The sequence below is a fragment of the Dama dama genome, chromosome 15 (genome assembly GCF_033118175.1).
Source record: "Dama dama isolate Ldn47 chromosome 15, ASM3311817v1, whole genome shotgun sequence".
Lineage (NCBI taxonomy): Eukaryota > Metazoa > Chordata > Mammalia > Artiodactyla > Cervidae > Dama > Dama dama.
Window position 1 is genome coordinate 46,032,992 of NC_083695.1, and position 27,932 is coordinate 46,060,923.

Here is a 27,932-nt window from a genome sequence, read left to right on the forward strand (position 1 = left end):
GGCTGGGAGAGCTTCATGTGCAAGGCCCACATTTGCCCAGCCCTAGATTCTCCCAGAAGGAAGCCAGAGCCTGGGCACTCGAGGTTGCTGGGGCAAGTCATGGGCTTCATAGATTCTATGTTCATCATCTATTTGCACATTATTTATACTTCTATATGTAGGAAAAAAATCTGAGGCTCTTATGTACATCTGCAGAGGAGAAGGGTGCTACATTATCATTACAGATACTTTCCCTCTGCTCAGAAGTCTAATGAACTGGACTTTGAGAACCCACTTCCAGCCAGGAAGGAGCAGGACCTGACCGTTGCTGGATGCAGCACCCCATCTCTGAGTCTGACCCTCACCCTCCCCATCTCTCCCTCCATGCTCGGACCTCACTTCTCCCAGGCCCTTCCTCAAGTACTGAGTATTCTCTCCCTGACCCTACCTCATCCCTGAGCTTCATCCTATATGTGGGCTCACTCTATCACTATTCCAAGTCTAAGAAAGGAAAAGGGAAGGAGGCAGGTTCATTTAGGTGTTAACAAAATACCCTTGAAGAGACATTGCTATGTCGGTGTGGCCACATCAAAATGGCTCAGCAGAGTGGTTTTGGCAAAGGTCCTGTGCCTCAAGCCTGCAGGTCAGCATAGGATGCTGCCCAGATTAAGGCTTGCATCCACTCACTCAACCAGCTCCCCAGTGTTTCTGGTAAGATGATCCTTCGGTTCAGGAAGTGAAACCCTTGACTCAGGAGTAGAAGTGCCTGAAGATGTCATTGGGCACTTTCCTCCTTTTGTCCCCTCCTCACTTTTCCTGTGAGTTGGGCTCTTGTTTCCTTCTTCAGTCAAAGGAACTCTGAGGTCTCCTGCCCTCCTACTTACTCTGTGAAGACTCCAATTCATCACTGTTACCAAAGTCTTCATATCCTTTGTGGGAGGTTGAAAGGACTAACTAGGAAGGGTTGCCTTTGTCAACCTAAATAAGGAGGTAACTGAGGCAAGCTTGAATTTACCAGAAATTGAGTTGATTCAGGAATAACAGAGGAATAACCACTGAGGAAAGGCAGGCTTTTGTGAGCTATAGGCTAATGGGTTGAGGGTTTGAGGTTGGCTGTATCTACTGGCAAAGAGAGCAAGGTGGGTGTGTCCACTCAGAGTCCAAGCAGTAAGTTCATTGGTTTGTGGACGGGAGAGATTCTTGGTGGATGTTCATTACTTCGTAGGTAAGTCTTCATCCTCTGCCAATTAAGCATCTATGGGAACTGAATCTCTCAGTTCTGAAGTTCTGTTTTCCAGAGCACACATGCCTGAGATTTGCCCTTTCATGTCTCTGCGTCCATTTTAGACTGAAATCCTTCCACACCTGACATAGAGGCCCAGATGGCCGACAACCATGGCTCCATGGGGCGGGAGCGCAGGGCAGGGGGCGGGGGAGGGAGGTCTCCATCCATCCTAGGAAACTTCAGAGCAGTAAAAGGGGTTTCTCTTTATAGGACATTGCCCTGGAGATCTTTTTCCAAAATGGATATTCCAAGTTTCTTGTCTTCCACAACAGTGATCGAAGTAAAGTCTTCAAAAGGTAAGAATTTGAAAATCCTCCGCCAAGGAAACTGATCATGAACCAACAGCAGCAGAACAGCTCTGTTCTCAGGAGATTGTTCTCCACCCACAGTGAGCAGGATTTAGGTTAGACTCGAGAAAGAACTTACCCGCAGAACTCTTGAGTTATGGAACAGAGTAAAGAGAAAACCATAAAAGCTCCTTCTCTCAATCCTGGGAAACAGGCTCTATTTCATGAACTGAAGTAATTTGGGACAGTAAAAACTGAAGGAAGGGAAAAAAATGTGCAGACACAACATATTTAATCAGTCTTCCAGAATTTTCTGGCTTTATTTTTTAATTTTCCAAGTAATTTTTTTTTTGGCTTAATCATTTTTGTTGATCCCAGTTGCCAATTTTAGTTGCTCTGACTTCATATTTCACTGGAAAGAATTCCTAACAACTGATTTCCCACTTCTGCACGGAACATCTTTTTTTCTTAAAGAGAGAAGCATACTGTCTTTGTTTAACTTTACGTTCTCCAAAAAGATTAATCAATCTAAGAAATTTAAGCTAGATCTTAAATTTTATATTTATATTATTAAAGTTAGAGATATGTGAGTGTGCAAAGAATCCAGAAGGTGTTAAAAGGTAGGTTCCTAGCCGTGAACAGATGACGCAGAAGCTGGGTTAATAGAGGAGTGGTCATATTCAGCTTCACCTGGGGCTAAAAGTCCTGAGGTGAGATTTAACATCCCTGGCCTGCATGTTCTGGGCGATTTTGTGCTCAGAGATTCTAGCCTTACCTTCCTGCTGGCCCTGGCCTATCACTGGCACCAGGACCAGCTGCTGGGTCCCAAGGGCAGGACCAGAGTGGAGAAAACAACTTTTGCAGAGAGGCCATCTGAGCCAGCTCTGGGCACATCTCCATTGACTGTGATTCTCCCTTTGAGGCTCTTCCAAGGACTGCTGTTATATTGCCTCCTAAAATGTCTTCAAGTTCCATTTTAAACCAAACTGAAGAAGTAGACAGGCAACGCTGAACCTCACGTTCGTGTTCCCTTATGATTTCTATGTGCTACACAAAGCTTTTCACAGTTGAGCTAGAAGTCTTCTACATCCATAGCTCAGGCAGTGAATGGTACCAACCATACCCCACCCTTGTTCAAGGAGCATTAAAGCAAGATGGCACCTGCCCCTGGAGTACTGCAGTGGTGGCTGAGATCGGCAATGGAAATGCCTGTGCCCAGCCCAGAGATCTCTAAAACTTGTAATTTTGATTGCAACTATTGTTTTTTTGTTATCATTGCTGTTATTTAGGCCAGAACATCTATTGGCAGAGGGTGCTAATGGGGTGCCTCAGAGGTACACCCAGATCTGGGGACAGATGGGGTTCACTGCAAGGGCAAGAATGAACCTGATCTCTAGCCTGCTTCCGAAAATGTTTTCCTAGTGGTGGAAGGGTCCTGACTCTGCTGATAGAATAATCCTTTCCCTTTTTGTCTAGCTTCTGCTCTTTCCAACCCAGCTTGAAAGGAAAAGGCTTCACAGAGGACACGCTCAATATAAGGTAACAGGTCCAGGGAGGGGGCCAGCTATGTGCTCTGGGCAAGGTGTTAGCCTTGCTCTGATTTTCTTTATTTTCCTGATCCTCCTACCAAGAAAGCATGCATAGAGCACGTCAATCTGCCTGCCACTTAATTTTTCACCCTCCCTTCCCCATATAAGCTGCGTCCTCCTGTAGTTCCTTCTGCAGTTAAACTTCCAGGGACTTGAAGTCCCAGGTGCTCTGTGGCTTGTTCAAACCAAAATGGCAGGAAGCTGCCCTCTGCCTGTGGTGGGTGTGGGCAGGTTGCCCATAGAAGTGTCGACCTAGGCCCAACCTTGGTGTCAGGGCTGCATGTTGGGGTGTGAGCAGTCCCAGGTCTGTGCTTTCTATCCAAGACTCTGAAATCTCAGAAGGTAAATAAATACATGTATGGTGATGTGTGAATCAGACACTAGTTTGTGAATCTATGATATGGAGCATCTTTAAATGCTTACAGCCCCTTCCCTAGGCCCCCCTTTACAAGTACCACGTTCTCTGGAAGCCAGTGCTGGATCAGTAGGTGCTTTTATTTCAGTCAGGAAGGGGAATAGGAAAAGGATGGTGGTTGCTGGTTTTCTCTAGGATTGTGTAGGCCTCAGGCCAAGGGGAGTTGTGTTCAGAATATTTATAATGACTATGGATCGGGTGCCATCGAGTCATTCACAGTTATGTATCCATGGCTGGTTATGTCTGGTGCTTGTTGCTTGACAGAGGAACACAGAAAATACTCAAAATTTCCCTGTTTATTGTGTTTGCATTCTTATGAGAAAAAAAGCAAAATGAGTGAAATGTAAAGCATGTTAGAGAATGATATATATAAAAACTAGTTGGTTTTGAAAGCATAGGAGGGTTTGAAATCTTAGGAGGATAGGGAAAGCCCTCTTCAAGAAAGTTAATATTTGAATTAAGACTTGAACGAAGTGGGGAGACAAGTTATTCAGATAACTGAAGAAAACATTGTAGGCCAAAGGAAGAGCAGAACAAGGACCTCAAAGGTGGTGAAGTGGGCTTGGCTGGGGCCACAGTGGTTGGGGTGCAGAGAGCCAGTGGGAACAGAGATGTGAGAGCTAGCAGAGCTCATGTAAGCCTTGGGGGCTCATGCTAACGGCATCAGCTTTTACTCTGAGTAAATGGGAAGCGTTGGAGGGATCTTGTGACCTAACTTATATTTTCAGAGACTTATTTTGTCTGTTGTGTTGAGAACAGAACACAGTAGGTCAAAGGCAGAAGCTGAAAGATTGGTTAGGAAACTCTTGTAGTAACACAGATAAGAGATGGAGATGCCATACACAAAAATAAACTCAAAATAGATTAAAGATCTAAATGTAAGGTCAGAAACTATAAAAGTCCTAGAGGAAAACATAGGCAAAACACTCTCCAACACAAATCACAGCAGGATCCTCTATGACCCACCTCCCAGAGTAATGGAAATAAAAACAAAAATAAACAAATGGGACCTAATTAAACTTAAAAACTTCTGCACAACAAAAGAAACTATAAGCAAGGTGAAAAGACAGCCTTCAGAATGGGAGAAAATAATAGCAAATGAAGCAACTGACAAAGAATTAATCTCCAAAATATACAAGCAGCTCTGCAGCTCAATTCCAGAAAAATAAATGACCTAATAAAAAAATGGGCCAAAGAACTAAACAAACTTTTCTCCAAAGAAGACATGCAGATGGCTAACAAACACATGAAAAGATGCTCAACATCACTCATTATCAGAGAAATTCTAATCAAAACCACAATGAGGCACCATCTCATGCCGGTCAGAATGGCTACTATCCAAAAGTCTACAAACAATACATGCTGGAGAGGGTGCGGAGAAAAGGGAACCCTCTTACACTGTTGGTGGGAATGCAAACTAGTACAGCCACTGTGGAGAATAGTGTGGAGACTCCTTAAAAAACTGGAAATAGAACTGCCATATAACCCAGAAAACATTACTGAGGCATACTGAGGCATACACACTGAGGAAACCAAAATTGAAAGAGACACGTGTACCCCAGTGTTCATCACAGCACTGTTTATAATAGCCAGGACGTGGAAGCAACCTAGATGTCCATCAGCAGATGAATGGATAAGAAAGCTGTGGTACATATACACCATGGAATATTACTCAGCCATTAAAAAGAATACATTTGAATCAATTCTAATGAGATGGATGAAACTGGAGCCTATTATACAGAGTGAAGTAAGCCAGAAAGAAAAATACCAATACAGTATACTAACGCATATATATGGAATTTAGAAAGATGGTAATGATGACCCTATATGAGAGACAGCAAAAGAGACACAGATGTATAGAACAGTCTTTTGGACTCTGTGGGAGAAGGCGAGGGTGGGACAATTTGAGAGAATAGCATTGAAACATGTATATTACCATATGTGAAACAGATCGCCAGTCCAGGTTGGATGCATGAGACAGGGTGCTCAGGGCTGGTGCACTGGGAAGACCCAGAGGGATGGGAAGGGGAGGGAGGTGGGAGGGGGGTTCAGGATGGGGAACACATGTACACCCATGGCCGATTCATGTCAATGTGTGGCACAACCGCTATGATATTGTAAAGTAATTAGCCTCCAATTAAAATAAATAAATTTTAAAAACAGATGGCTTGGATTGGGGTGGGTGGCAGTAAAGATGGTGTGAAATGCTCAGATTTTGGACCTGTTTGGATGTGATTGAAGGTACTTCTGGTGGGATTTGTTGACAAGTCAGTTGTGGGTGGCTTATATGTATATAAGAGAAAGTGCTTAAGGATAAGACCAAGCATTGGGGCTTGAGCAATTGGAAGATGAAATGGGGAAGACCACAGGAAGAGCTACTTTGGGGAAGTAGTAGATATCAGGGGCTCAATTTTGGATGTGTTAATTTTGAGATGCCTGTCAGCTATCCACGTGGAGATGTCATTCAGGTCATTGGATATATGCTTTGAAATTCAAGGCAGAGTTGCTCCGGAGACATACATACCTAAGCTTGTGGGAGACGAACTTTGACAAAATGAGGAAGCTGGAGAGCTGGCCCTAGGCTCTGGGACCACGCAAACAGATAGGGCACATGGTGAGGCTGTGGTGCTATGGCCAGCCATAGGCTTAAGGATCAGCCTGATTGGGGCTCATAGTAAGTGTTCAATAAATGGTAATTCCTTTGCTTAGTTTTAGAATCAACTGCTGTGTATTTTGGGCATGTGTACGGAGCAATTGATTAAATACAGGCATCTGTGTTCTCAACTCCAAGCCCTTCTCCTACCAGCCAAAGGATGCTTTCATGAGTTTCAGAGGGTAAGGCAGTGGTGGCTAGCCATTGCCTTATGCCTGGAATGAACTTGGCCATTTTTTATTTGGATTACCAAGGATAAAGCCCAGTCTACGCACTGAGTCTTTAAAAATGCCTAACTGCACTATGGACACTTTAGAGGATGTGAGCTTCTCTTCTCTGAAGGAGGTACATGGTCCATTCTGCGGGTTTTCACCTGGTCCAGGATGCTTGGCTATCCTACAGGTTTTTGTATCTTCAACCCTCAGCTCTTCATAACTGGCTTAGTCTCTCTAGAGACCATCTCCCATGTATAGGAAACCAGATCTTTTGGGTACCAGAATTTTTCCTGAAATTTCAGTGACAATGGCTGCCTCCATATCTGAATTCCAAGGATGGTGTACAGACCTGGGTCCCAAATGGAAAATATTGGATTGGCCAAAACATTCACTCGAGTTTTTCCTTAAGATGGTGCAAAAAACCCAAATGAACTTTTTGGCCAACCTGCAAAACCTAGGGTAGCCTGGGATCCATAATCCATCTGTGTCTCCCCATTGTACAAATGGACCATTCTAAAGGCAACATGGTGGCATAATCAGACATCTGTGGGGGCCAAGGCTCTGCAAGCATATAGGAGTTTCCAACATAAAGCCAGCTGGACCCCCCTGGACATGTGTCTGATGGCCAGAAGGCTCCACGATGTTAAACACAGGCAGGCTGTGGGCAGATGTGAGAATACCTGAAGTTACAGGGAAAGGGAAGCTAGTAGGAAATAAACATGTGAAGAAACACACATCTTTATACTTAAAGATATCTGCATCCTTCCACAAAGGGCTGGAAATAGTTTCTAAACAAAATATGAGGTATAATGATCCTTTATGAAGTATCCCTAAACTCCTTTAATGGACAAAAACATAGATGTGATATCAGGTACCCAAAGTGATCTAGCTTCTCTTATTGTCCTGAAACTAAGAAAACCCAAGCAATTGTACTAGGTTACATCATTTCCCAGTGACAGATAATAAGATACAGATGGTGTGAAAGATATCTTTTTTTCTGGAACATACTTTCCCTTGGCACTGATAAATAGGGTCATGGATAACAAAGAAGTTAATTCCCTTGTTTATAAAATATGAATAAAAAGCACTGAAGAATATAATTTTCTATCTTGATTCACTGAAAAATAGAGCCCTAACATTTGGACTTCTTTCTGTACAGACATTTCTTTGGGATGCTAACATGATCTGGCTCAGTTCCATTCCTTTCTGGTGATCTCAGCTCCTACTGAGCTCAGAGTTTACAAAGCTCAGAGAAATACAAGGCCCAGATGCCTATCTGACTCTTCCTCTTTCTCAAATCTCTGTTGCACACTACACACATCTTTGAATGAGCTAGAGGCATCCTTCCACATTCATAGTCCCTTCCACAGCCATGGTCCCTGAGGCCTGAAATATTCACTTGCCACATCAGTAAGACAAAAGTGTCCCTGGGCTGGAGGAAATTGTAGGTTGTAAGGCAGGGCTTATATTTGGGGCCTTACTGTATTCGTAAATTCTGAAAGGTTTCCTCAGTTTTATAGCTAACTTAAATGTAATGGTTAGGATGAAATTCATTTTTTGGCACTAAGTTCTGCAGTTGAGTAAGTAGTGTCCTTTATAGATTTCCTTTAATGAATGAGTTTCCTTCATAGAATATCTTTGAAACATAATGAAAGGGAAAGGACTTAGAAAACCAAACATAAGAAGCTATACATCCCCATAAGAAGAGGATCTTCCATGATAATCAGGGCATCACTGTTAGCAGCATGGAGGCTAAATTTCAAGTACTCCATCTTCCCATTTCTGCTGCTTCAGTCACTACTCTCCAGAGATTGTCACCGATGACCAACTGGGAGGCTCAGAGTCTGTAATGTGCATGGTTACTTTGAAGAAGAGAACTTCAGCTCCATCACTGAGTTGGAGAAACACGCTCCTTGGGCGTCTTGGCGAAGCACAGCCCTAGGAGGGCAGTAGTAGGGGCTGCATAACTCAGACCCTGGGGTTAGAGCAGAACCGCTAGAACCAGAGGTGAACTAAACGCCGCGGGGAGAGCCAGTGCCCTGGCATTGTGAGCTTCTCACATGGCTGGCTCAGCAGGCAATGGGCAGTGGAACCCGGTGACCAGAGATGAGCTCTGCCTGGGTTCTGCTCAGATCTTGGTTCGGGCCCCATTTGTGTTGCTCCTTGTCTTTATTGTTCATATTTCCTCTTAGCTGTATTCTTATCCATGCACGCGTGTGTGCTAAGATGCTTCAGTCATGTCTGACTCTTTGCGACCCTATGGACCATAGCCTGCCAGACTCCTCTGTCCATGGGATTCTCCAGGCAAGGATACTGGAGTGGGTTACCATGCCCTCCTCCTGGTAATCTTCCCAACCCAGGGATCAAACCCAAGTCTTGTGTGTCTCCTGCATTGGCAGGTAGGTTCTTTACCACTAGTGCTGCCTGGGAAGCCCTATCCTTATCCATGACCTCAGACCTATTTTGAGGCAGAGGTATAACTGAAGTCCTCTCTGCACCAAGCCTGGCCCCTTTTTCCAACCAGCTTCACCTGGTCAACTGCCCACATGGGGTAATGGACAGGTATGTTGAAGTCCAGAACTGTGAAAGGAACATTTGCTGACTCGTGGTCCCCCTACCCCATTTGCTGCTTGTGCCTAGCCACCACCAGAAAATCTGGAGCACAGATCAAGAAGCCATGCATTGTCTTTTTATTATTTTAACATCTTTCTCAGGAATATTCAAGGATAAGTTCAACATGGATAATTTTACATTAGTCCAGTGATCTGAAGTTAAGGTGCTTTTTCCCCTAAAATGCCTTGACTCTTTGGGAGAGGAACTTTAAGCTTGCCATAGTTACTCATAAGTTAGCACTTGGCAGATACAGAAAGATCTGTTTATCACTTCATATAGGCTATAAGATTTTTTGTTTGTTTTTTAATTTTAATTTTTCAATACCAATAATATTTTGTATAGCTGATTAACAATGTTGTGGTAGTTTCAGGTGAACAATAAAGGGACTCAGCCATATATATACATGCATCCATTCTCCCCCAAACCCCCTCCCATCCAGGCTGGAACATAACTTGGAACAGAGTTCTATGTGCTGTACAGTAGGTCTTTGTTAGTTATCCATGTTAAACATACCAGTGTGTACATGATCTTTAAAATGTTTTTATTTTAAAAGAACTATAGATTCACAGGGAGTTGCAAAAGTAATACAGAGAGACCCTATGCAGCCTTCACTTAAATTCCCCACAATGGTTAAACCTTGTGAAACTCTAGTACAGTTTCAAAATCAGGAAATTGATGTTTGTACAATATGTTTGCATAATTCTTTGTCATTTTATCATATGAGTAATTGTGGATGTTGATAGTGGTGGTGGTCACAAGAATCTACACAAAGGTATCTCTTATGCTACCACTTCATGGTGATGCCCACCCTCTAATACCCGACATCATCCTTAACCCTTGGCAACCAATGGTCTGCTTTCCATCTCTACCATTTTGTCATTTAGAGAATTTTGTATAAATGGAATCATAGAGTATGTGACCTTTGGAACTAGGCCTTTTTTAAAATTCAGAATAATGCCTTTGAGAGCCATCCAAGCTTTGTGTTATGTCATATGTTCCTTTTTATCTTTGAGTAGTATTCCATGATGTGGAGTAAACCTTTCCCTGACAGAAAAGAAAGAGGAATAAAATGTAGAAGATGCCTCATAACCAGAGTTGGTTTAACCACTTGCCTATTGAGGGAAATTTGCTTGTTTCTAGTTTGCAGCTGTTACAAATAAAGAAACTGACATTTAATATAATTATTAAGATGTTAGGTCTGCCAAATTTTATTTTTTGTTTCCTACTTTTCTCTCTATTGTACATTTCTGTCTATTTTTACTGCCTACCTTTGCATTACTGAAAGATCTGTTAAAATTCTGCATCAATTTATCTATGGTATTCTTGAGGTTTTCTGGTATAAATTCTTTGTACAGATTTTAGTTGCTTGCAGTATTACATTATACATATTTAATTATCTGAGGCAATTGGTGTTGGGATCTTACCAGTTAAAGTGAGGTGTAAAGACCATAAATCTTTTAAGTCTTAAAGTCTTCTTTTAAATCTTTGTCTATAGTTTATATATATCATTTTCTTAAATATTTCCTCTATATACATTAAAAAGAAACCACACACCAAGTATTTCCCAAAGTCATTTTCACACACAGGTAATCTAACGCAAGGAAGCAAAATTAATTTAAAAAACAAGTCAGTGGTTTGGCCAGCACTGGAGAGCCTGGCTTCCGGAATGTTCCCCTTGCCACTCTCTTCTCCTAACTGAGGGCTTTTCTTCTTCAGAGCTGTTTACTCTTGTTAGCTGATTAGTCTTCAAGTTTTTGCCATAAGCTACTCTAGGGTGATGTTGAGCGTATCCTGGGGATGAAGACACAAGAGGCCAAGGCAATTACTCCAAATCATGGAGGAGAAACACAGCAAGGGCAGAGGTCACACAAGGATCACCTAGGTCATGCCTGGATTTCAGAGAGGGTGGTGACTGGGTTAGCAGGAATGAGGGTTTTGTTCTGTTTGAGGAAAGAGAAAACCCTGTGGTTTTCCTATCAAGTATTTTGGGGCCTAATCCATTCTCTAAGAAGTAAAGGTGACTGTGGTATTTTAGGGCATGAGGGAGCATCATCATTAAACCTTTCCCTGACAAAAAGAGGAATAAAATGTAGAAGAAGCTTCATAACTGAGCTCTGTCTCCCAGCTTCACTCATAATATTGCCAGGATTTCCTGATGAACCAGAGGTCTAAGGTTAATGTATCCTGGGGCATATCAAAGGCCCCTGCCCATTTATTTCTCAGTCCTGGTGACATTCAATGCACTTGAAACCCCTTCCTGAGACATGGCTCTAAGAACAAAAGTAGCATAAAGCACCTAGAGACCGAAGATGGCAAAAAGGTGTCAGTTGGAGGTAAACCCAGGAGAGGTGCTAGAGAGAGATTTTGCAAACCAAGCACAGTGGAGGAAGTTGTTACAACAGAGCAGAAGAAGGGGTAAAGGAGAAATCTGTGTTCCAGACTAAGACCCTTTGTAGGGGAAACAGGTAGATCTGTCTCCTTAACTCATTAATTCTAAAGAAAAAGTGTCTCAAGTGGGAGGAATGGAAATGGGCAGCATCCACATACATCACTTCTTGTTCAGATCAAATGCCCTTGCATGGCTTCTGTATTTCTTGGGTCAGAGATGAAGTAGCTAAAATAGCAGAATGGCTATTTAGGAACGTGTTCAAGGCCTGACATTCTGGTGGGGTCTCCTGGGCCTCAGCCATGACATCTCATTATTCATTTCACAGTCATGTGTCCTCTAGTCATCTATAGAAGGGATTCTAAGAGATCATTTTGGATTTTCAATGAAGAAAAAAATATAAAGGATGACATTCAGGACTCACAAGGATGCAATGAAATGAGTTCTCTAATATATTATGGTAGACTGATAAATGGGTGCAAGCATTCTATAAGCTACTTAGTAGCATATATAAAAAATTGTTTTGAAAACATATGCTTTAGTACAATATTTGCAATAATGAAGATATATCAAGGAAATAATCCAAAATATTTTAAAGATTTTAATCCTACAGGCTTTATCACAAAATGATTTGGTAAGTGACCTAAATGTCCAACAAGAACTTAGTTATGTATATCTATGTTTGACTATCTCACAGATGTTTTAAATTAGGATTATTAAGACCATGCAGCCATATGTGTTTCAAAGAAGGATAAAAATGATGTGAGTGTTATTATTTTAACTATGCATAAAAATATACACAGAAAAATAACTAGTAGGGAAATCTGTCAATATTATAGCTAACTTACACTGTAGAGCTGTGGATACTTTAAGCTGCTCTATTTAAAACTATGCTGTGGTATTCTTACTTTTATAATAGACAACATTTAATAAATAAGAAAAATTACAAAGGAAGTTTTGAATCTGTATCTTCAGAGATTTTAGAAGTATAATACAGTAGTCAAGCATTTCTAAGGAAAATAAGCAATGAGGAGTGAAGAAAAGAAATATGCTGTCTGCTGTGGTGTATATAACATGGAAAAGAAATACATTAGTTGTAGCAAACTAATTGGTATCTATTAATATCTCTCAGTGCTTTTCCGCTGATGACTACAAAACTTGTTGCCAGCTCAGGAAGGCCTTGATTTAAAACAACAAACAATAAGAAACTTTTCTAAAGTTATCTTCCTTGATCCCTTTCTTTTAGGCAGTGTAAAAGTGTGAGTGAGTGGTACAGAGAAAGTCCTCAGCTATTGTGAGTTCTGCAAGCAGATCTAGAGTGACTAAAGGCACTGTCCAAAGTGGGATCTCCGCTCTGAGATGCCCTGAGCTCTAGTTCTTAGAGAGAACTGACTTATACTGAATACTCAATCTGGTGAGCTATCTGCTTGAGATGCATGACAACCCTTGGAGTTGTGCTGGTGTTATTTCCACTGTTCAGATAAAGGAACCAAAGCTAAGCAAAATGCCCAGGGAGGTAGCAAGTAAAAAGCAAAGCTTCCCTGGGCCCAGATCTGTGCAACTGCAGAAACTTTATCTTTTCTCTGTGCCAGGTTAGCCCTGCACACCACTAGGCTCTGATCTCTTAACTTCCTCAAACAATGACATTATGCCCTGTCTTCTTTCTACCTGCCTTTCCTACAGGTCACAAAGGGCAGGACACGCTTTCCCCCACAGGACACAGTCCCTGCACGTACTAGCACAGTGCCTAGTAAGGTATTTATCTATTGACTGCAGCAACCCCTATTTGCACCCATCCTTTCCTTATTCCACAAAGGTATGGAAAAGCATTGCACATAATTAGATGGGAGTGAACCTCATTCATTCACACAGTCAAGGGTTTGCAGGTTTAGTCTAAAAGCTACTAGAGCAAATTATGCAAATGTAGAAAAGAGAAAAGAATAGGACTGCTTTGAGCGCAAAATGTTAATGCAAATACTTAATGATAATATCTGCTCAACTCTGTGGCCCAGTTTTGTCCCCTCCCCAAGACTAAATGTCCATCTGCCCTGCTACCAACCAATGTTTAGAGATGCCTGACTTTTGAAGCCCTGACCCAAAGCATTCCAGGAGAAAAAGCTCCACACTGAGGAACTGGTAGTTGATCCTGAAACCTGTGATAATGAGACAAGACTGTGTCAGCTGCCCAGGCCACAGGCTGTAGGCAAGAGAGGTCTAGAGCAAAAATGAGATGGATGGCCCTTTCCAGATTCATTGTGCCTGTATGTGTGGGTGTGTGCATGGAGAGAAGACAGAAGTGTATGAAATGGCAAAGAACTAAAAGCCTTTTGATCAACAAAATCACAAGCCAAGGAGGTAGGGAAAGGTATTTTATCGGCTTGGCTGGAGAAGCTATTGCAGTAATGGCAGGAGCCCTCAGTTTTCTGAGGTTGCAGCCCATTGCCACCTTCTCTCCCCCTCCCTTTTCCCTTCCTGCTTTAGGGTCAGGGTCCCAGGTCACCTCCAATCTTCTTGGGATTCCTTGGCCATGGAGTTGGGTGAGACCAAAGTGGAAAAGATGGCCTTTCTTGGTGTCGCCGTGGCCATGCTCTTGATTTTGTTCAGCTTGTCCCGGGCCTGTTGGCATTTTCTCAGGCAAGTCCCACACAGATCCTTCTCTTCCACCAGATACAGGTTGTCCAGCCTCCTGATGGAATCCACAAACATATCCGACGACTCTGCCTTGGGAAAGGGATTTCTCTTTGTGTTGAGCTTTTTCAGCTTGGGGAGCTTGGAGATGCTGTTGGGAATGTTGCTCAGCAGGTTGTCATGGAGCCCCACCTCGTGGAGCTCCTTCAGAGCACCCAGTGTGGTGGGCACGCTGTCCAGGTGGTTCAGGCCTAGATTCACAGTGCGGACATTCTTGAGTTGATTGAGCTCTACGGGCAGCCCGTTGGTGGTCAGCCTGTTGTTGCTGACGTTGAGGTAGAGCAGAGAGGTCATCTGGCCGATGGTATCGGGGAGCTTGTCAATGTAGTTGCTATGCAAGTCCAGCCACCGCAGGTTCTGGAACTTGGAGATGGCATCAGGAATCTTCTTGATCAAGTTCCGGCTCAGGTCGAGCTCATCCACATCAGTGAGTCGCAAAATACACTTAGGAAAGGCGGTAATTCCCATCTTGCTCAAGTCAAGGCGTTTCTTTCCATCAAATGTGATCTTGATACAATTCTTGGCCACAGCGAGGGTGATCTTTTTGCCCTTGGGGCCTTTTGCTCCCTTGGCCATGTTCTTTTAGTAAAGGAAGTATGTTGTTCTCATTGATTGGTGTTCAGTTAGAGGAAATATAACATGAAACTGCTAGAAGATAGACTCTGGTAAAAAGAGAAAAAATGTCCAGTCAGATGATGTAAGGATACTGGACTGCCCCCAAATTATGTTTTACTTCTAATGGTTTAAAATAAGAGAAAGAGGAGAGTAGAGAGAAGTTAGGCCATTAGCAGAAGGAACCTAACCAAAGACCTTCAGCAAATTGAATGCCCTCCTCACACCTCATGCTCCCAGATGTAAAATGGGAGGTCCAAGGTTGGCGTGAAGGATGTTCAGTGCCCCTCCGGCTATGCCATTCCCTGACTTATATCCTGGATTATTACATACACCCCCTTCTGGGTGTGTGTTGGGGGCGGAGTAATGTCTTGGATATGTGCCCTTTCCCCAATCCTCATATAAATCTAGTCTTTTCTTAGAGTTATCCTGTGAATCCCTAGGGTGGGACTGCTGAGTTCTCAGAAGCAATATAGCCTTGATATAAGGGAGTAAGGTGGGAGGAGTTAATAATGACTTACATATTACATCTGTCTTCACCTTTTGGACCCAGAGGAGCTAGTCACTGCTACCATAATTGCGGTGTAATAAAAGTGGCACAGAAAAGCCCCCAAGTAGGAGAATGTGTATACACCATGCCCATGAGCACGGAGGAGAGGGTCAGGGTAGAGCCTGGAAGAACAGAAGGCAGTGCTGCCTTTTTCCACCTCCAACCCCCTTGTCTTCTGCCCCTCACGTCCTTCACACTGTAATTCAACTGTAGACACCTCTGCACCAATAGACGTGATAAGACTATCACATCTAGGACCATTAGGACAGTTAGGACTTCCACCATCAGAAAAGTAGCACATACAATGACAGGTTGATTCTGACCTCAGAAGACTAGCTTAGAAGTCCAGTTCCACCACAAACAATTTTCTTAAATTTTCAGTACCTCAATTTCCTCATTTGTGAAAATAGCCCCCTTTAAGAACTCTCATGGAGTATAAAGTAAACTATAAAGTGCTACAACAGTGCCTGGTACATAGGAAAAGCCTGATTTATGTTAACTATTAAATATTATTGTCAGGACCTTTGCACATACTGATTTTAATTCTCAACAATCCAGTAAGATCCATAGGCTTAGCTGCATTATAAAAAGAAGACTGAGGCTTAGGAGTGAGGAAGGTCTACAGTTAGGAAGAAGATGCAATTGGCCTGCCAATTCTAGAAGCTCTTTTCTTTTCTACAACTTGGTGTCTCTTGCTTGCTGATTTTCTATTTTGGATCAAGGTCCCCCCCCCCTCTCCCCCGCCCCGCCCGGAGGAAGCATGCTGTCAGGAGACAGAGGCACTGCCTCCATTTTTCTGCAGGGATGGGTGGGGACGTGCTCTGCACTTTCTCTGCTTCATCATCCAGGCCCTTTATCAGGAGCTATGTTTGTGTAACACGTATAGTGCACGCATGCTCAGTCGCTCAATCATGACTGACTCTTTGCAACCCCATGAACTGTAGCCCACCAGGCTCCACTGTGGATTTCCCAGGCAAGGATATTGGAGTGTGTTGCCATTTCATCTTCCTGGGAGGAAATCCACATTCAGACAGAATCAAACTACTCAAAATTAAAGCAAAAATTAAAGAAAAAAACATGTTGCCTACTGGGAAACAGCAATATGAATTATTATAGGTTTCTCACTAGAAACTGTGGAGGCCAGAGGTAACTGGAAAAAATATTTTCTAAATAATGCTGATAAAAGGAACTGTCAACCAGACTGTGAATGAAGACATCCTTTATGAATGAAGGCAAAATAGATAATCTCAGATGAATGAAAAATAAAGGAATCTTTAGATGAAAGAGAAACTAGAGAGAAGCTTGAACTTTGAGAATAAGGGAAGAGCAATGGAAATGATAAATATCTGATAAATATAATAGGCTGTGTTTTTTCTCCTTTTACAATTTTTAAAATACAAGTGATGGCTGAAAGCAAAAATTTTAACTGTCAATGTATGTAGATGGAATGCATACCAACAACTACAACATAATGGGAGAAGTTAATGAGACCTAGATGGTAGGTAAGATTTTTAAGTTGTTTTGGAAATAGGAAAATTTAATTCTCAGTAAGCTATAGAAAGATAAGTATGTATATTTTAATCTCCAGAGCAATCAGGTGGATTATAAAATAAAAGATTCAGTTATATGCCATCTCAGTTTAAATAAACAAAAGCAAACTAAACTAAGAGAATGGGGAAGTAAACTTACTGTGCAAAGACTAAAGGAAATGTGGAGTGAAACTTTTCATGACTTTGAATTTGGCAAAAGTATAACCTATAAAAGGGAATAGTGACAATTTGGACCTCAACAAAACTTGAAATCCTTGCTCTGAAAGACAAACAAAACCCCATATCCATCAAAGAACTAGTATCCAGAATCTATAAAGAACTCAAGGTCAACAATAAGAAAATAACAATACAATTTTTAAAAAATGCCCAAGATATTTAATGAAGCATTTCACCAGAGAAGTTGTATGGATGGTTAATAAGCCGCAAAACCGCAAAGTATTGCTGAGTGTCATCAGTCACTAGGGAAATGTAAATGAAAATCACAGTCAGATACCACTGCACAGTTACTAAAATGCCTAAAACAAAAAACAAACAGACAGACAGACATAAAAACCAATAATACAAAGATTTGGTGAGCGTGTGGAGCAACTAGAATGCTCACATATTGTTGATGGGGATTCAAAATGGTAATATCACCATGAAAAAAACAGTTTGGCAATTTCTGATAAAATTAACCATACACTTATTATATGACCCAGCATTTCCCCAACTAAATACTTAACCCCCACCCCCCAAAGCCAAAAACTCAAGTTACCATGAAAACTTGTATTTATAATTGCTCTATTCACATTTGTCACAAAGGGAAACCAAAAATCTGAAGGTCTTTCAGTGCCTGGATGGATAAGAAATTGTGGCTTATCCTTATAATGGGTACTATTAAGCATAAAGAGAACAATCTACTGATACATGCAACAACTTGGATGACTCTCAAAATCATCCTGCTAAGTAAAAGAAGACAGTCTTAAAAGTCTACATAATGAATGAGACCATTTATATAGCTTTCTGGAAACATCACAACCACAGGTACAGAAACCAGATTGGGGGTTGGTTGTCAGGGACTAGGGATGGGGAAGGTTTGACAACAGACCTGCACAAGTGAGTTTTCTGGAGCACTGGAGCTGCCTGGACCCTGACTGTGGTGGTGGCTACATGAAGCTGTACGTTAGAGCTCAGAGAACTATATACAAAAAAACTGTATACTGACTTTATTGCAGGTAAATTTAAATTAAAAAAAAAGAAAAAACCTCAATAGACTATTTCTGTCATAATCTACTTCCCATTCTCAGCCTGACTGGGAAGTCTGATTTTTTCACGCCCCAATGTTTTGCCTTTGACTGTGTGCATCACAACAAACTGTGGAAAATTCTGAAAGAGATGGGAATACCAGACCACCTGACCTGCCTCCTGAGAAATCTGTATGCAGGTCAAGAAGCAATAATTAGAACTGGACATGGAACAGCAGACTGGTTCCAAATTGGGAAAGGAGTACATCAAGGCTATATATTGTCACCCTGCTTATTTAACTTATATGCAGAGTACATCATGAGAGATGCTGGACTGGATGAAGCATAAGCTAGAATCAAGATTGCTGGGAGAAATATCAATAGCCTCAGATATGCAGATAACATCACACTTATGGCAGAAAGCAAAGAAGAACTAAAGAGCCTCTTGATGAAAGCGAAAGAGGAGAGTGAAAAAGTTGGTTTAAAACTCAACATTCAGAAAACTAGGATCATGGCATCTGATCCCATCAGTTCATGGCAAATAGATTGGGAAACAGTGACAAACTTTATTCTACTGCAGATGGTGACTGCAGCCATGAAATTAAAAGACGCTTACTCCTTGGAAGAAAAGTTATGACCAACCTAGACAGCATATCAGAGAAGGCAATGGCACCCCACTCCAGTAATCTTGCCTGGAAAGTCCCATGGACGGAGGAGCCTGGTAGGCTGCAGTCCATGGGGTCGCTAAGAGTCAGACACAACTGAGCGACTTCACTTTCACTTTTCACTTTCATGCATTAGAGAAGGAAATGGCAACCCACTCCAGTGTTCTTGCCTGGAGAATCCCAGGGATGGGGGAGCCTGGTGGGCTGCCATCTATGGGGTCGCACAGAGTTGGACACAACTGAAGTGACTTAGCAGCAGCAGCAGCAGACAGCATATTAAAAAGCAGAGACATTACTTTGCCAACAAAGGTCTGTCCAGTCAAAGCTATGGTTTTTCCAGTAGTCATGTATGGATGTGAAAGTTGGACTATAAAGAAATCTGCGTGCCAAAGAATTGATGCTTTTGAACTGTGGTGTTGGAGAAGACTCTTGAGAGTCCCTTGGACTGCAAGGAGATCCAACCAGTCCATCGTAAAGGAAATCAGTCCTGAATATTCACTAGAAGGACTGATGCTGAAGCTGAAGCTCCAATACTTTGGGCACCTGGTGCGAAGAGCTGACTCATTTGAAAAGACCCTGATGCTGGGAAAGATTGAAGGCGGGAGGAGAAGGAGATGACAGAGGATGAGATGGTTGGATGGCATCACTGACTCAATGGACATGAGTTTGAGTACTCTCTGGGAGTTGGTGATGGACAGGGAAGCCTGGCGTGCTGCAGTCCATGGGATCACAAATAGTCGGACATGACTGAGCAACTGAACTAACTGAATGTTTTGCCTTGAAAAGGGCATCCACGTGTGTATCATGTGGGCACTGCTGGGGTATGTATGCATGCAAACCATGTGTATGGACACGCACACTTTGGGGAACAGCTATGCACAAGGTGGCATATCAGAAAAGCTGTCCTACTGCCCTTGAGTTAAAATCATAATTAAAACAAATATGGACTGAGATAGGGGGAGCCTGTGTTCTAGTCATGTTTACCAATGACTTCTCATGGTAAGGTTGCCAGATTTAACGAATAAAATTGCAAGATACCCCCATTAAATCTGAGCTTCAGATAAACAATGGACAGATTTGAGTATACATATGTCCCAAACACTGCATAGTTCTGTATTTTATTTGGCAACTCTGAAAGTATAGTTGGGTCTGAAAGCATAGCAAAGTTTCCTTTGTCCATGATTCTTGTTACTTCTTTGGGTCTAATTTGAGCCAAGTCCATGTGTTTATCCCTGCATTCATTTATTCATTTATACCCTCATTCAGTAAGTTTATTGAGACCCTACTAGGTACCTAGTCTCTATGTTACTTATACAGGTAAACAATAAATGGGGCCAGTTTCTAAACTCAAAAAGTTAAAATCTAGATTGCTGCTGATTCTGGCCACCAGATTCTTCTGAGCCCCAAAAAGCCAGGCTGTCTTTTGTATTTCTTACATTTAATTAAGACAAAGTTCAGCTCAGGGAGGACAAGCACAGCAAGTAAAGGCAGAAGGCCCTAGCTGGGAAGAATGCTTCCCATAGACTGGAGATACGACCAGTTAAGCCCAGCTGTGCCTACTCTCCAAAGCCCACCTGCTCCATGGTAAGAAGCCTCTCATCTCTGATGACTGATGGGGAGGAAGCAGCATGGAGCTATCCACAAGGACTTCTCCAAACGGGCCCTTTGACTCAGAGCCTGCTCAGTCATTCATCACCTGCAGGCAAAGTAGGGGCTAGCTGGGATAACACACTTCTCTTTCTCAGCACATATGGGCCCCCAGATAGCCCAGACAAGAAGCTGCCTGCTCAGTCCCCACCCGCTTCATGTTTCTCCTACTTTATCTGTCTGGGACACTTGCTCTTGGCTAGGGAAAGCAGGGTGTATTGCTCAGGGTCCATTCTGACCCCTCTAGGCTGTGAGAGCTGCTAGAAGCACACCAGTGCCAGGAACCCCCAGAGCCTAGGGACATCCATCCCTTTTTTTATTCAACTCTGAATGGTCAGCATCCTGCCTAGGTCTGCCCACTGGGTGTGAGGATACGTATTGGCAAAAGAAGTGTGAAATGGATGAGCTTTCAGTACAGCTAAATCTCATTTGATGACCTGTCATTATCAATTCATAGAATCTTCAAATATCAGCATAGGGTCAATCCACACAAGGGCAATTATAGGGAGAAAGATTGTAAACAGATAATCAGATAGATGGGTAGGTAGTTAGATAGACAGATGGATGAACAGACAGACAGATAGACAGATAGAGGGTAGTCAAATAATAGATTTCGTTTCACATGAACAGCTTAGAAACACAAATAGAAGTTTCTAAATGTACTTTTTGTTTTATACAATTGGTTTTTATACTTTATTAAAACTGGTTCAGTTGGTTTGACTTTAATTTCTAATTAATTTTTCTATCTAGTCATTGTGAATCAACCAGCATGGTGGGACACCCCATGGATATCTAAATTAAAAATGTAATGGCAACTTATATTTTAAAACCATCGGAATATCTGCAAGCATTTTTAGTTGTAAGATCATTATCTTTCACTAGAATACTAGAATTTATCTGATGCTTCACACTCATGTATCTTTATATTTTTAAGAACAATTATATATATACACACACACACACACACACACATATATCTGATATCTTTAAACATTTTGCTAACATGATCTCATAATTATTTTACCCTTTTCGTTGATGCACTGAGACTGGAACAGATATTTTGTGGGACTGAAACCCCCAAAGTCACCATTGTTTCACAGCCCGTGTTTGGGACTAACTTAGCAAGCTTTGTGTCATTGGAGGAGAGATATCTTTGTGTGTCGGGGGAGAAATATCTTTTGCTGTGGGACATCTCTTAAGAGGAAGTAATGCAAATTTCCCTCATTGAAGTCAGTCATTCAAAAGTCATTCATTATTCTCTCTCCTAACTCTAATAGGACACATTCATAGATATGTAAGAGGAGAGCCTCACCTCTGCTGTGACATCCCGTGAGCCTTGAGATCGCTCCCCATGTCCCCCAGCCCTTCCCAGACAGAGCTGTCCCTTCACATGAGAAGCCCCGTGGCAGGTGGAGATGTGGGTGGTCACCTTGGCACTGTGTGTCAATGGGATGTGTCTAGAACCTTGGCCAGACTTCTAAAACAGGCACGTATGTTTGACTCAAGAGTCATCTGAGCTGGGGGAAAGAATTACTATTTGTCCAGAATCCACTCTGGGCCAGGAGCAGTGTTTTCTACAACTAGATCTGCCTTTTGGAGTATAGACTCACTGGAGGTATAGACATGAAGTGCTTTTATTTTTTTCACTTCTGCCCCCAGCTATATTGAGCTCTGCTTTCCTGTGGGCGGAAGGACAGATTGCTAGGACACGGACAGACTAGAGGGAGAAAGATTTCTGTGCAGTTCCCAGCAGTACCTCCACCAGACGCTTGGTGGAGTTGATAGAGGGAAATGAGGATGACAGGCAGGAGGGGTGAAATCTTACAGGGACCCCGTGATTGTGAGGGTTTTCTGAACTCAGTTTTGGAAATGCTTCGTAATGTCAAGAGCCACTTACTACTCTTCATTCAGGTGATATGTACCAAGGTAACTATTGCCAGCATGCTGCTGGCCCTTTCTGTATCTCTAATCTCCATAGCAATCATGCAAGTGTCCATCCTATTTTTAATATAAGAGGATTAAGGCTCAGAGAAGTGAAGTGACTTCCCCAAGTTCACAAGACAACACAGCTCAGCTAAGCCTAGGTTCCCTAGGTATTACACACCCACAAGCTTGGGTGTGTAATACCAAAGTGTATGGTCTTCCCACTATACTGTCCTGCCTCTCTTTTCCCCCAGTTGCCTTTGCTCTAGGCTTGTTGCCTGTCACTCCACTGTCTAGGGACCAGTGTGTGGGGTTCTTGTCTTCATAGATGCATGTATATGTATATAGATCGGAATGTAGTTGAATAGTATGAATTTCAAATTATTTTAATAGCATTAGTGGAGTCATTTAAGTGTAAGAGCTTGAAGATCAACAATGAGAGGGGGCGGGGAAACAGTTTAAAGGCTACATGTAATGCTACCAGCCACTTCATTTAATAGGTGTGTGCCCCCTCCCCAAATAAATTTTATACATATCCTTTTTAAAAAAAAAAGAAAACATGTATTAGAAATTTTAAAAATTATTGTATGTTACTATTCTACTTGTATATCTTCTCAGAATTTTAGCAATATTCCCATAACATGTTGTATAAAAATAAACTGAAATAATTTGACTTCTTAAAAAAAATTAGGACAAGAGAGTGATGATGGAGACAGAAATCTGTTGTTCCTCAGTCCCTCCAGTATCCCTGGGCTCCCGTGATGTGGGCCTCCTTAAAGATTCCATTTTTCATCCAGCATGGCCTCAGAACACTAGCGCACTGCATTCCCACATGCCCACCAGAGAAGCTGGCCGTCTGCTGCCCTGGGCAGGGGTGGAAGGGTGTCTGCCTGCTATGCCGGGCCCTGAGACGCTGTGTGCGGTCACCAGAAGTGCATTTTCATGGCGTGGCCTCACCTGAAAAGCAAACACTTGTAAGATGCACTTCTGTGAGTCCCAAACTGCAGACTTTGTCAGACCCCTGATGCTGCCCACCCCTCCACGGCCTCCAGCACACACATTCTCCTACGCACACCCAGCCTTTAGAGGCCCTTCACGCCACCTTCACAAAGCAAGTGCCCTCTGGTTTGTCCTCCGGTTTCTTTAGTCCTCATGACTTTCTGAGGTAGGAATATTCCTCCTACCCAAAGATAGGGACCTGAGGGTGAGGTGGGTGTAAAGCAGTTTATCTAAGCTCACGCCATTCAACTTAATCCAGGGCTTCTGGGCGAGATGTTCCTCCTATGACATCAGAGCTGCAGCAGACACAGTGTCTGTGTGGAAGGTTCACTTCATTTGGTGATTATCTGGTTAATTTGATCAACGCAGCCAGCGCTAAGGATTTTATATTACACATGTACAGGTTCCTCTACCTCTAATATTATTTACTTCTCCGTCCTCGGCACCCATGTGGGGCTGCACAAGGACTGCCTGGGAAGCCATTATCTGTCAAATGGGCCCCTTCCCCCTGGAGGGTAATAAGAATTCAACTTTTATTTGAAGCAAAAGTTCCCAGGGGGTCACATGGCCCAATAGCAAAAGATTATGATTTCTTATTGGTTTAATAGCATCTCTTTTGTAATTCTGAAAGTGCTTTGTTTTAATTGGATTTGTTAAAGGAACAAAAGGGAATAGGTGCCTTACAGTTAAAATAAAATATTAAGATTATTAGTTTAACAGCCTAGAAATGCCTTGTTCATCAACCAACATGTTCAAAGCACACAACGCAACCTTGACACCCGGAAAGCAAAGAACCAAAGTCAGTGCTGGTACTTTTAAACCCCAAGAGATGAGCATTAATTCAGTTTCAATCAACTAATTCCGTTTCAATCAACGTGGTTTAAGCACTGCTATTGCCAGACAGACACAACTGCATTTTCTCACAGCCAGGCCCTCCCTTGCAGATAAAGAAACTGGGCTCAGAGAAGCAGCTTGGCAGGGAGAAAAGTGCAGGGCCCTTAGATCCACATGCGGTGCCACCCAGCTCCCCAGATGCCATCCTGTGACCCTAGACAGTCTCAGGAGCCTCGCTCAGCTTCAGCCTCCACTTCTGTAAATAGAATTGTAAAAGTGGATGCTTCTGAAGGGCGAGGTAAGGGTGAGTGAGGACCATTAAGACCTTTGTTGTGACTGTGGGGGACGGGGTGCAGAGAGGAGCGATGACTGGACAGGACCACATAACTGATGACAGGAGAGCCAGGACACCAGGATTCCAACTGGGTAGAAACCTGATCCAGACCCCGCAGCCCAGCATCCTTCCTTGCTGGGGCATCCCTGCCTCCCAGGGGCAGACTTTGGGTTACTCCATCTGAAAGCCAGAGAGACAGCTCCTCTGAGGCACAGTGCCTCACACCTCAACCATGATCCCAGAGTTGGGGGCAGTTCTCAAGTGTCCAGTGATACCTGCATTTTTTCTGCACCACGCCCCATCTGGCCCCAGTGAGAACTTGCTGAGGGGTGGACAAGGTGCAGATCAGGTATACCCCAGCAGTGTGCACTGGCAGGCACCCCTGTGTGGTACCCCCATCTGCTGTAGGACAACCCCCAGCATTGAGAAAGCCTTTGCTATAAACCTGCCCACCTGTGAAGCTGTGAGATACCTTGAAGGGGAATGTGGAAGCTTGGAGGCCCGTAGAACTGGGCTGCATCCCTACCCTCACTGACAATCTGATTTTAATCGTGAGCTCAGTTTACTAATCTGCAAAATGGGTTAGAAAATTGCAGGTTTTTGTGAAAATTGAGGTGATGACTGTATGCTAAGTGATTGTATGTTAAATGGTACTCAGTGAATGGTAATGTGGTTCCTAGCACCTTTATGATGGAAATAATGCTGATAAATTCACCCAACAGCACCATATTGACCGCCTCCTTCAAATTACTCCACACTTACTCCAGGCCAGGCATTTTACAGACACTGTAATTCTTACACCTGCCTGATGTATTTATTGATTTTGATCTCCACTGGACAGATATGGCACCTGAGGCCCAGAGAGGCTAAGTAGCTCATCCAAACTCCCGGAGACTCGAAGTAACAGCACTTACCTTTGTCTGTGGTAGAAATAGGGACGTGAAGTGTGTAGTCTAGTGTGTTCCATGCTGAGTACCTCCTTGCACGGCTCACCGCAGCCTGAGACTCAACCATGTGTTTGTGGGTTCCGGGGTTCAGGATCACTCAAAGACAGGGTTTGCCTCTAGACTTCTCAAAAGACAGACTGTGCTCTGAACCCCAGCACAGTCAGCAGTCATCAGGTTCCCTTCACAGACTCCAGCCTCCAGACTGAGTGAGTTTCCTTAGAGGGGTGATTGGTGAGGAAGTGGCACACACACTCGTCTCTACCTGCTTGTGGAGCAGGAAACAACACTCAAGGGGGCTCAGACTTTGAAAGATCATCGAGATGACCCCAAAGGCCCACAGATCCCCACACTAACCTCCCAAGCTTGTCCATGGCCCAGGTGCCTGAGGACGCCAGCAAGGTGCCCTCCCTGCCTGGGGCTTGGGCCCGCTTCCTCCCCTTCTTTGTAATGAATCAGCTGGCATCTGGGGTTTGTAAATAAAGCACGCCAGGGAAGCTTGCATTTCCAAAGTTGCTTGCTTAGAGGAGGAGAGAAAAAGAGTTTAAAGAGGTGTTGTTTGGCAGAATTAAAGTAAAATAAGTGCCACCAGAGGAATGCTTACCCAGTTGTCCCAGTTCTTCCTCCTTGACTGTGAAACTTTGTCACCTGGCAACAAGAGACCTGGCGTTAATTAGCATAATCTTGACGCCAGCCTGCAAGGAAGGCAGGGCTGAAACGGTCTCCAGGACAGGGTCTGGGGTCCCAGGGGCTTGTAGAGGGCTTCCTCCTGGTTTCCCCCAGCAATGCCCTGGGGATTACAGTACAGGACAGCTGCTTTCCATGGCGACTGCCGGAAGTGCACGTTGCTAACCGAAGGGAAAGAGCCACGCTTGCCTCTTTGAAGGGACAGATATCTTACTGTGGCTCATGAAATATCATTCGACTTCCTTGTAATTTGCCTCAGTATTTCTTTCTACTCTTTGGTTTTTGAGAGGATGTCCTATCTGTTTGTTTATTTATTTGGCAAAAAGGTTAAATGTTAAAATTATTTTGCAAATAATAAAATAACATTATAGGAAAATTAGAAAATGCATATATAGAAACAAAAATATAAAAATACTCTAAACTGTATTACCCAGATTGAATTAAAAAATAAATGAAATAATTTTCAAATAAATCATTTGAAATGCAAAATTAACGCAAGCAATGAAAATTTCGGAAGGTATGAAAAAGGAAAATGAAAAAGTTCAAATGAAAAAATAAAAATATGGTAAGCCATTAAGTTAGAAATATAGTTAACTATAAAACTTCTTAAATATGTGAATACTAATATCTATCCAAAATGAAATAAAATTGATAATTTAATTTAGACAATAAATGGATTTAACATAATGAGCAAATGAAGATGACTAGAAAATTAAAAGTTACCTGAACTTCTAAAACTTAGTGCACTTCTAATTAGAATTTTCTAAAAACATATAATTTAAATTAGAAAATAAGTAATCTGAAAGTTATAAAACATAAACAAAAATAAAATTAATATTTTAAGGGAGAAAATATATGAAAACAATACATTGATTTTAATTTTTAAAAATTTTATTGAACTATAGATTTACAATGTTGTGCTAATTTCTTCTGTATAGAAAAGTGGATCAGTTATGTACACATGCACACATACATATATATATGCACACACATATGGCTTCCCAGGTGGCTCAGTGGTAAAAGAATCTTCCTGCCAATGCAGGGACACAAGTTTGATCCCTGGCTCGGGAAGATACCCTGGAGAAGGAAATGGCAACCCACCCCAATATTCTTGCTTGGGAAATCCTATGGACAGAGGAGACTGGAGGGCTACAGTCCATGGAGTCACAAGAGTCGCACACAACTTAGTGACTAAACAACAACAAATAACACATATATTAATATATTCTTTTTCATACTCTTTTCCATTATGGTTTGTCATAGAATATTGAATATAGTTCTCTGAACTATACAGTGGAACCTTGTTGCTTATTCATTCCATAGATAATAGTTTGCTTCTGCTAACTCCAAACTCCCATTCCTTTCCTTCCCTACCAGCTCCCCACCACCCCTACCTTGGCAACCAAACTCTGCTTTCTATATTGTGAGTCTCTTTCTGTTTTGTAGATGTGCTGATTTGGATCACTTCTTAGATTCCATATGTGAGTGATATCATGGTGTTTGTCTTTCTCTTTCTGACATTTCACTTAGTATGATAATCTCTAGGTCCATCCATGTTGCTGCAAATGGCATCATTACATTCTTTTTGTGGCTAAGTAAGATTCCATTGTGTAAATATAAAATATATACTACATCTTTATTCATTCCTCTGTCAATAGACATTTAGATTCCTTGTCTTGGCTATTGCAAATAGTGCTGCTCTGAACACAAGGGTCCATCTGTCTTTTTGAATTACAATTTTGTCTGGGTATATGCCCAAGAATAGAATTGCTGGGTCATATGGCAACTTATTTTTAGTTTTTTGCGGAACCGCCTTACTGTTTTCCATGGTGGCTGTACCAATTTACATTCCCA

At 42.4% G+C, this 27,932-nt stretch overlaps 2 protein-coding genes across 6 annotated transcripts in view; one reads left to right on the top strand and one right to left on the bottom strand.

The window, feature by feature from the left end:
* WDFY4 (WDFY family member 4) overlaps positions 1 to 27,932 on the top strand; it is a 255,678-nt gene that overhangs the window by 185,143 nt on the left and 42,603 nt on the right. For all 5 annotated transcript variants that reach the window (XM_061161999.1, XM_061162000.1, XM_061161997.1 and 2 more), the window contains 2 exons: positions 1,475 to 1,560; positions 3,028 to 3,090. In XM_061161999.1, coding sequence (XP_061017982.1) covers positions 1,475 to 1,560; positions 3,028 to 3,090 — 149 coding nt within the window. The remainder of the gene's footprint in view (positions 1 to 1,474; positions 1,561 to 3,027; positions 3,091 to 27,932) is intronic.
* Positions 13,919 to 14,686, bottom strand: LRRC18 (leucine rich repeat containing 18). The gene has a single exon (XM_061163076.1). It carries the CDS (start codon positions 14,684 to 14,686, stop codon positions 13,919 to 13,921), a length of 768 nt encoding a protein of 255 aa, XP_061019059.1.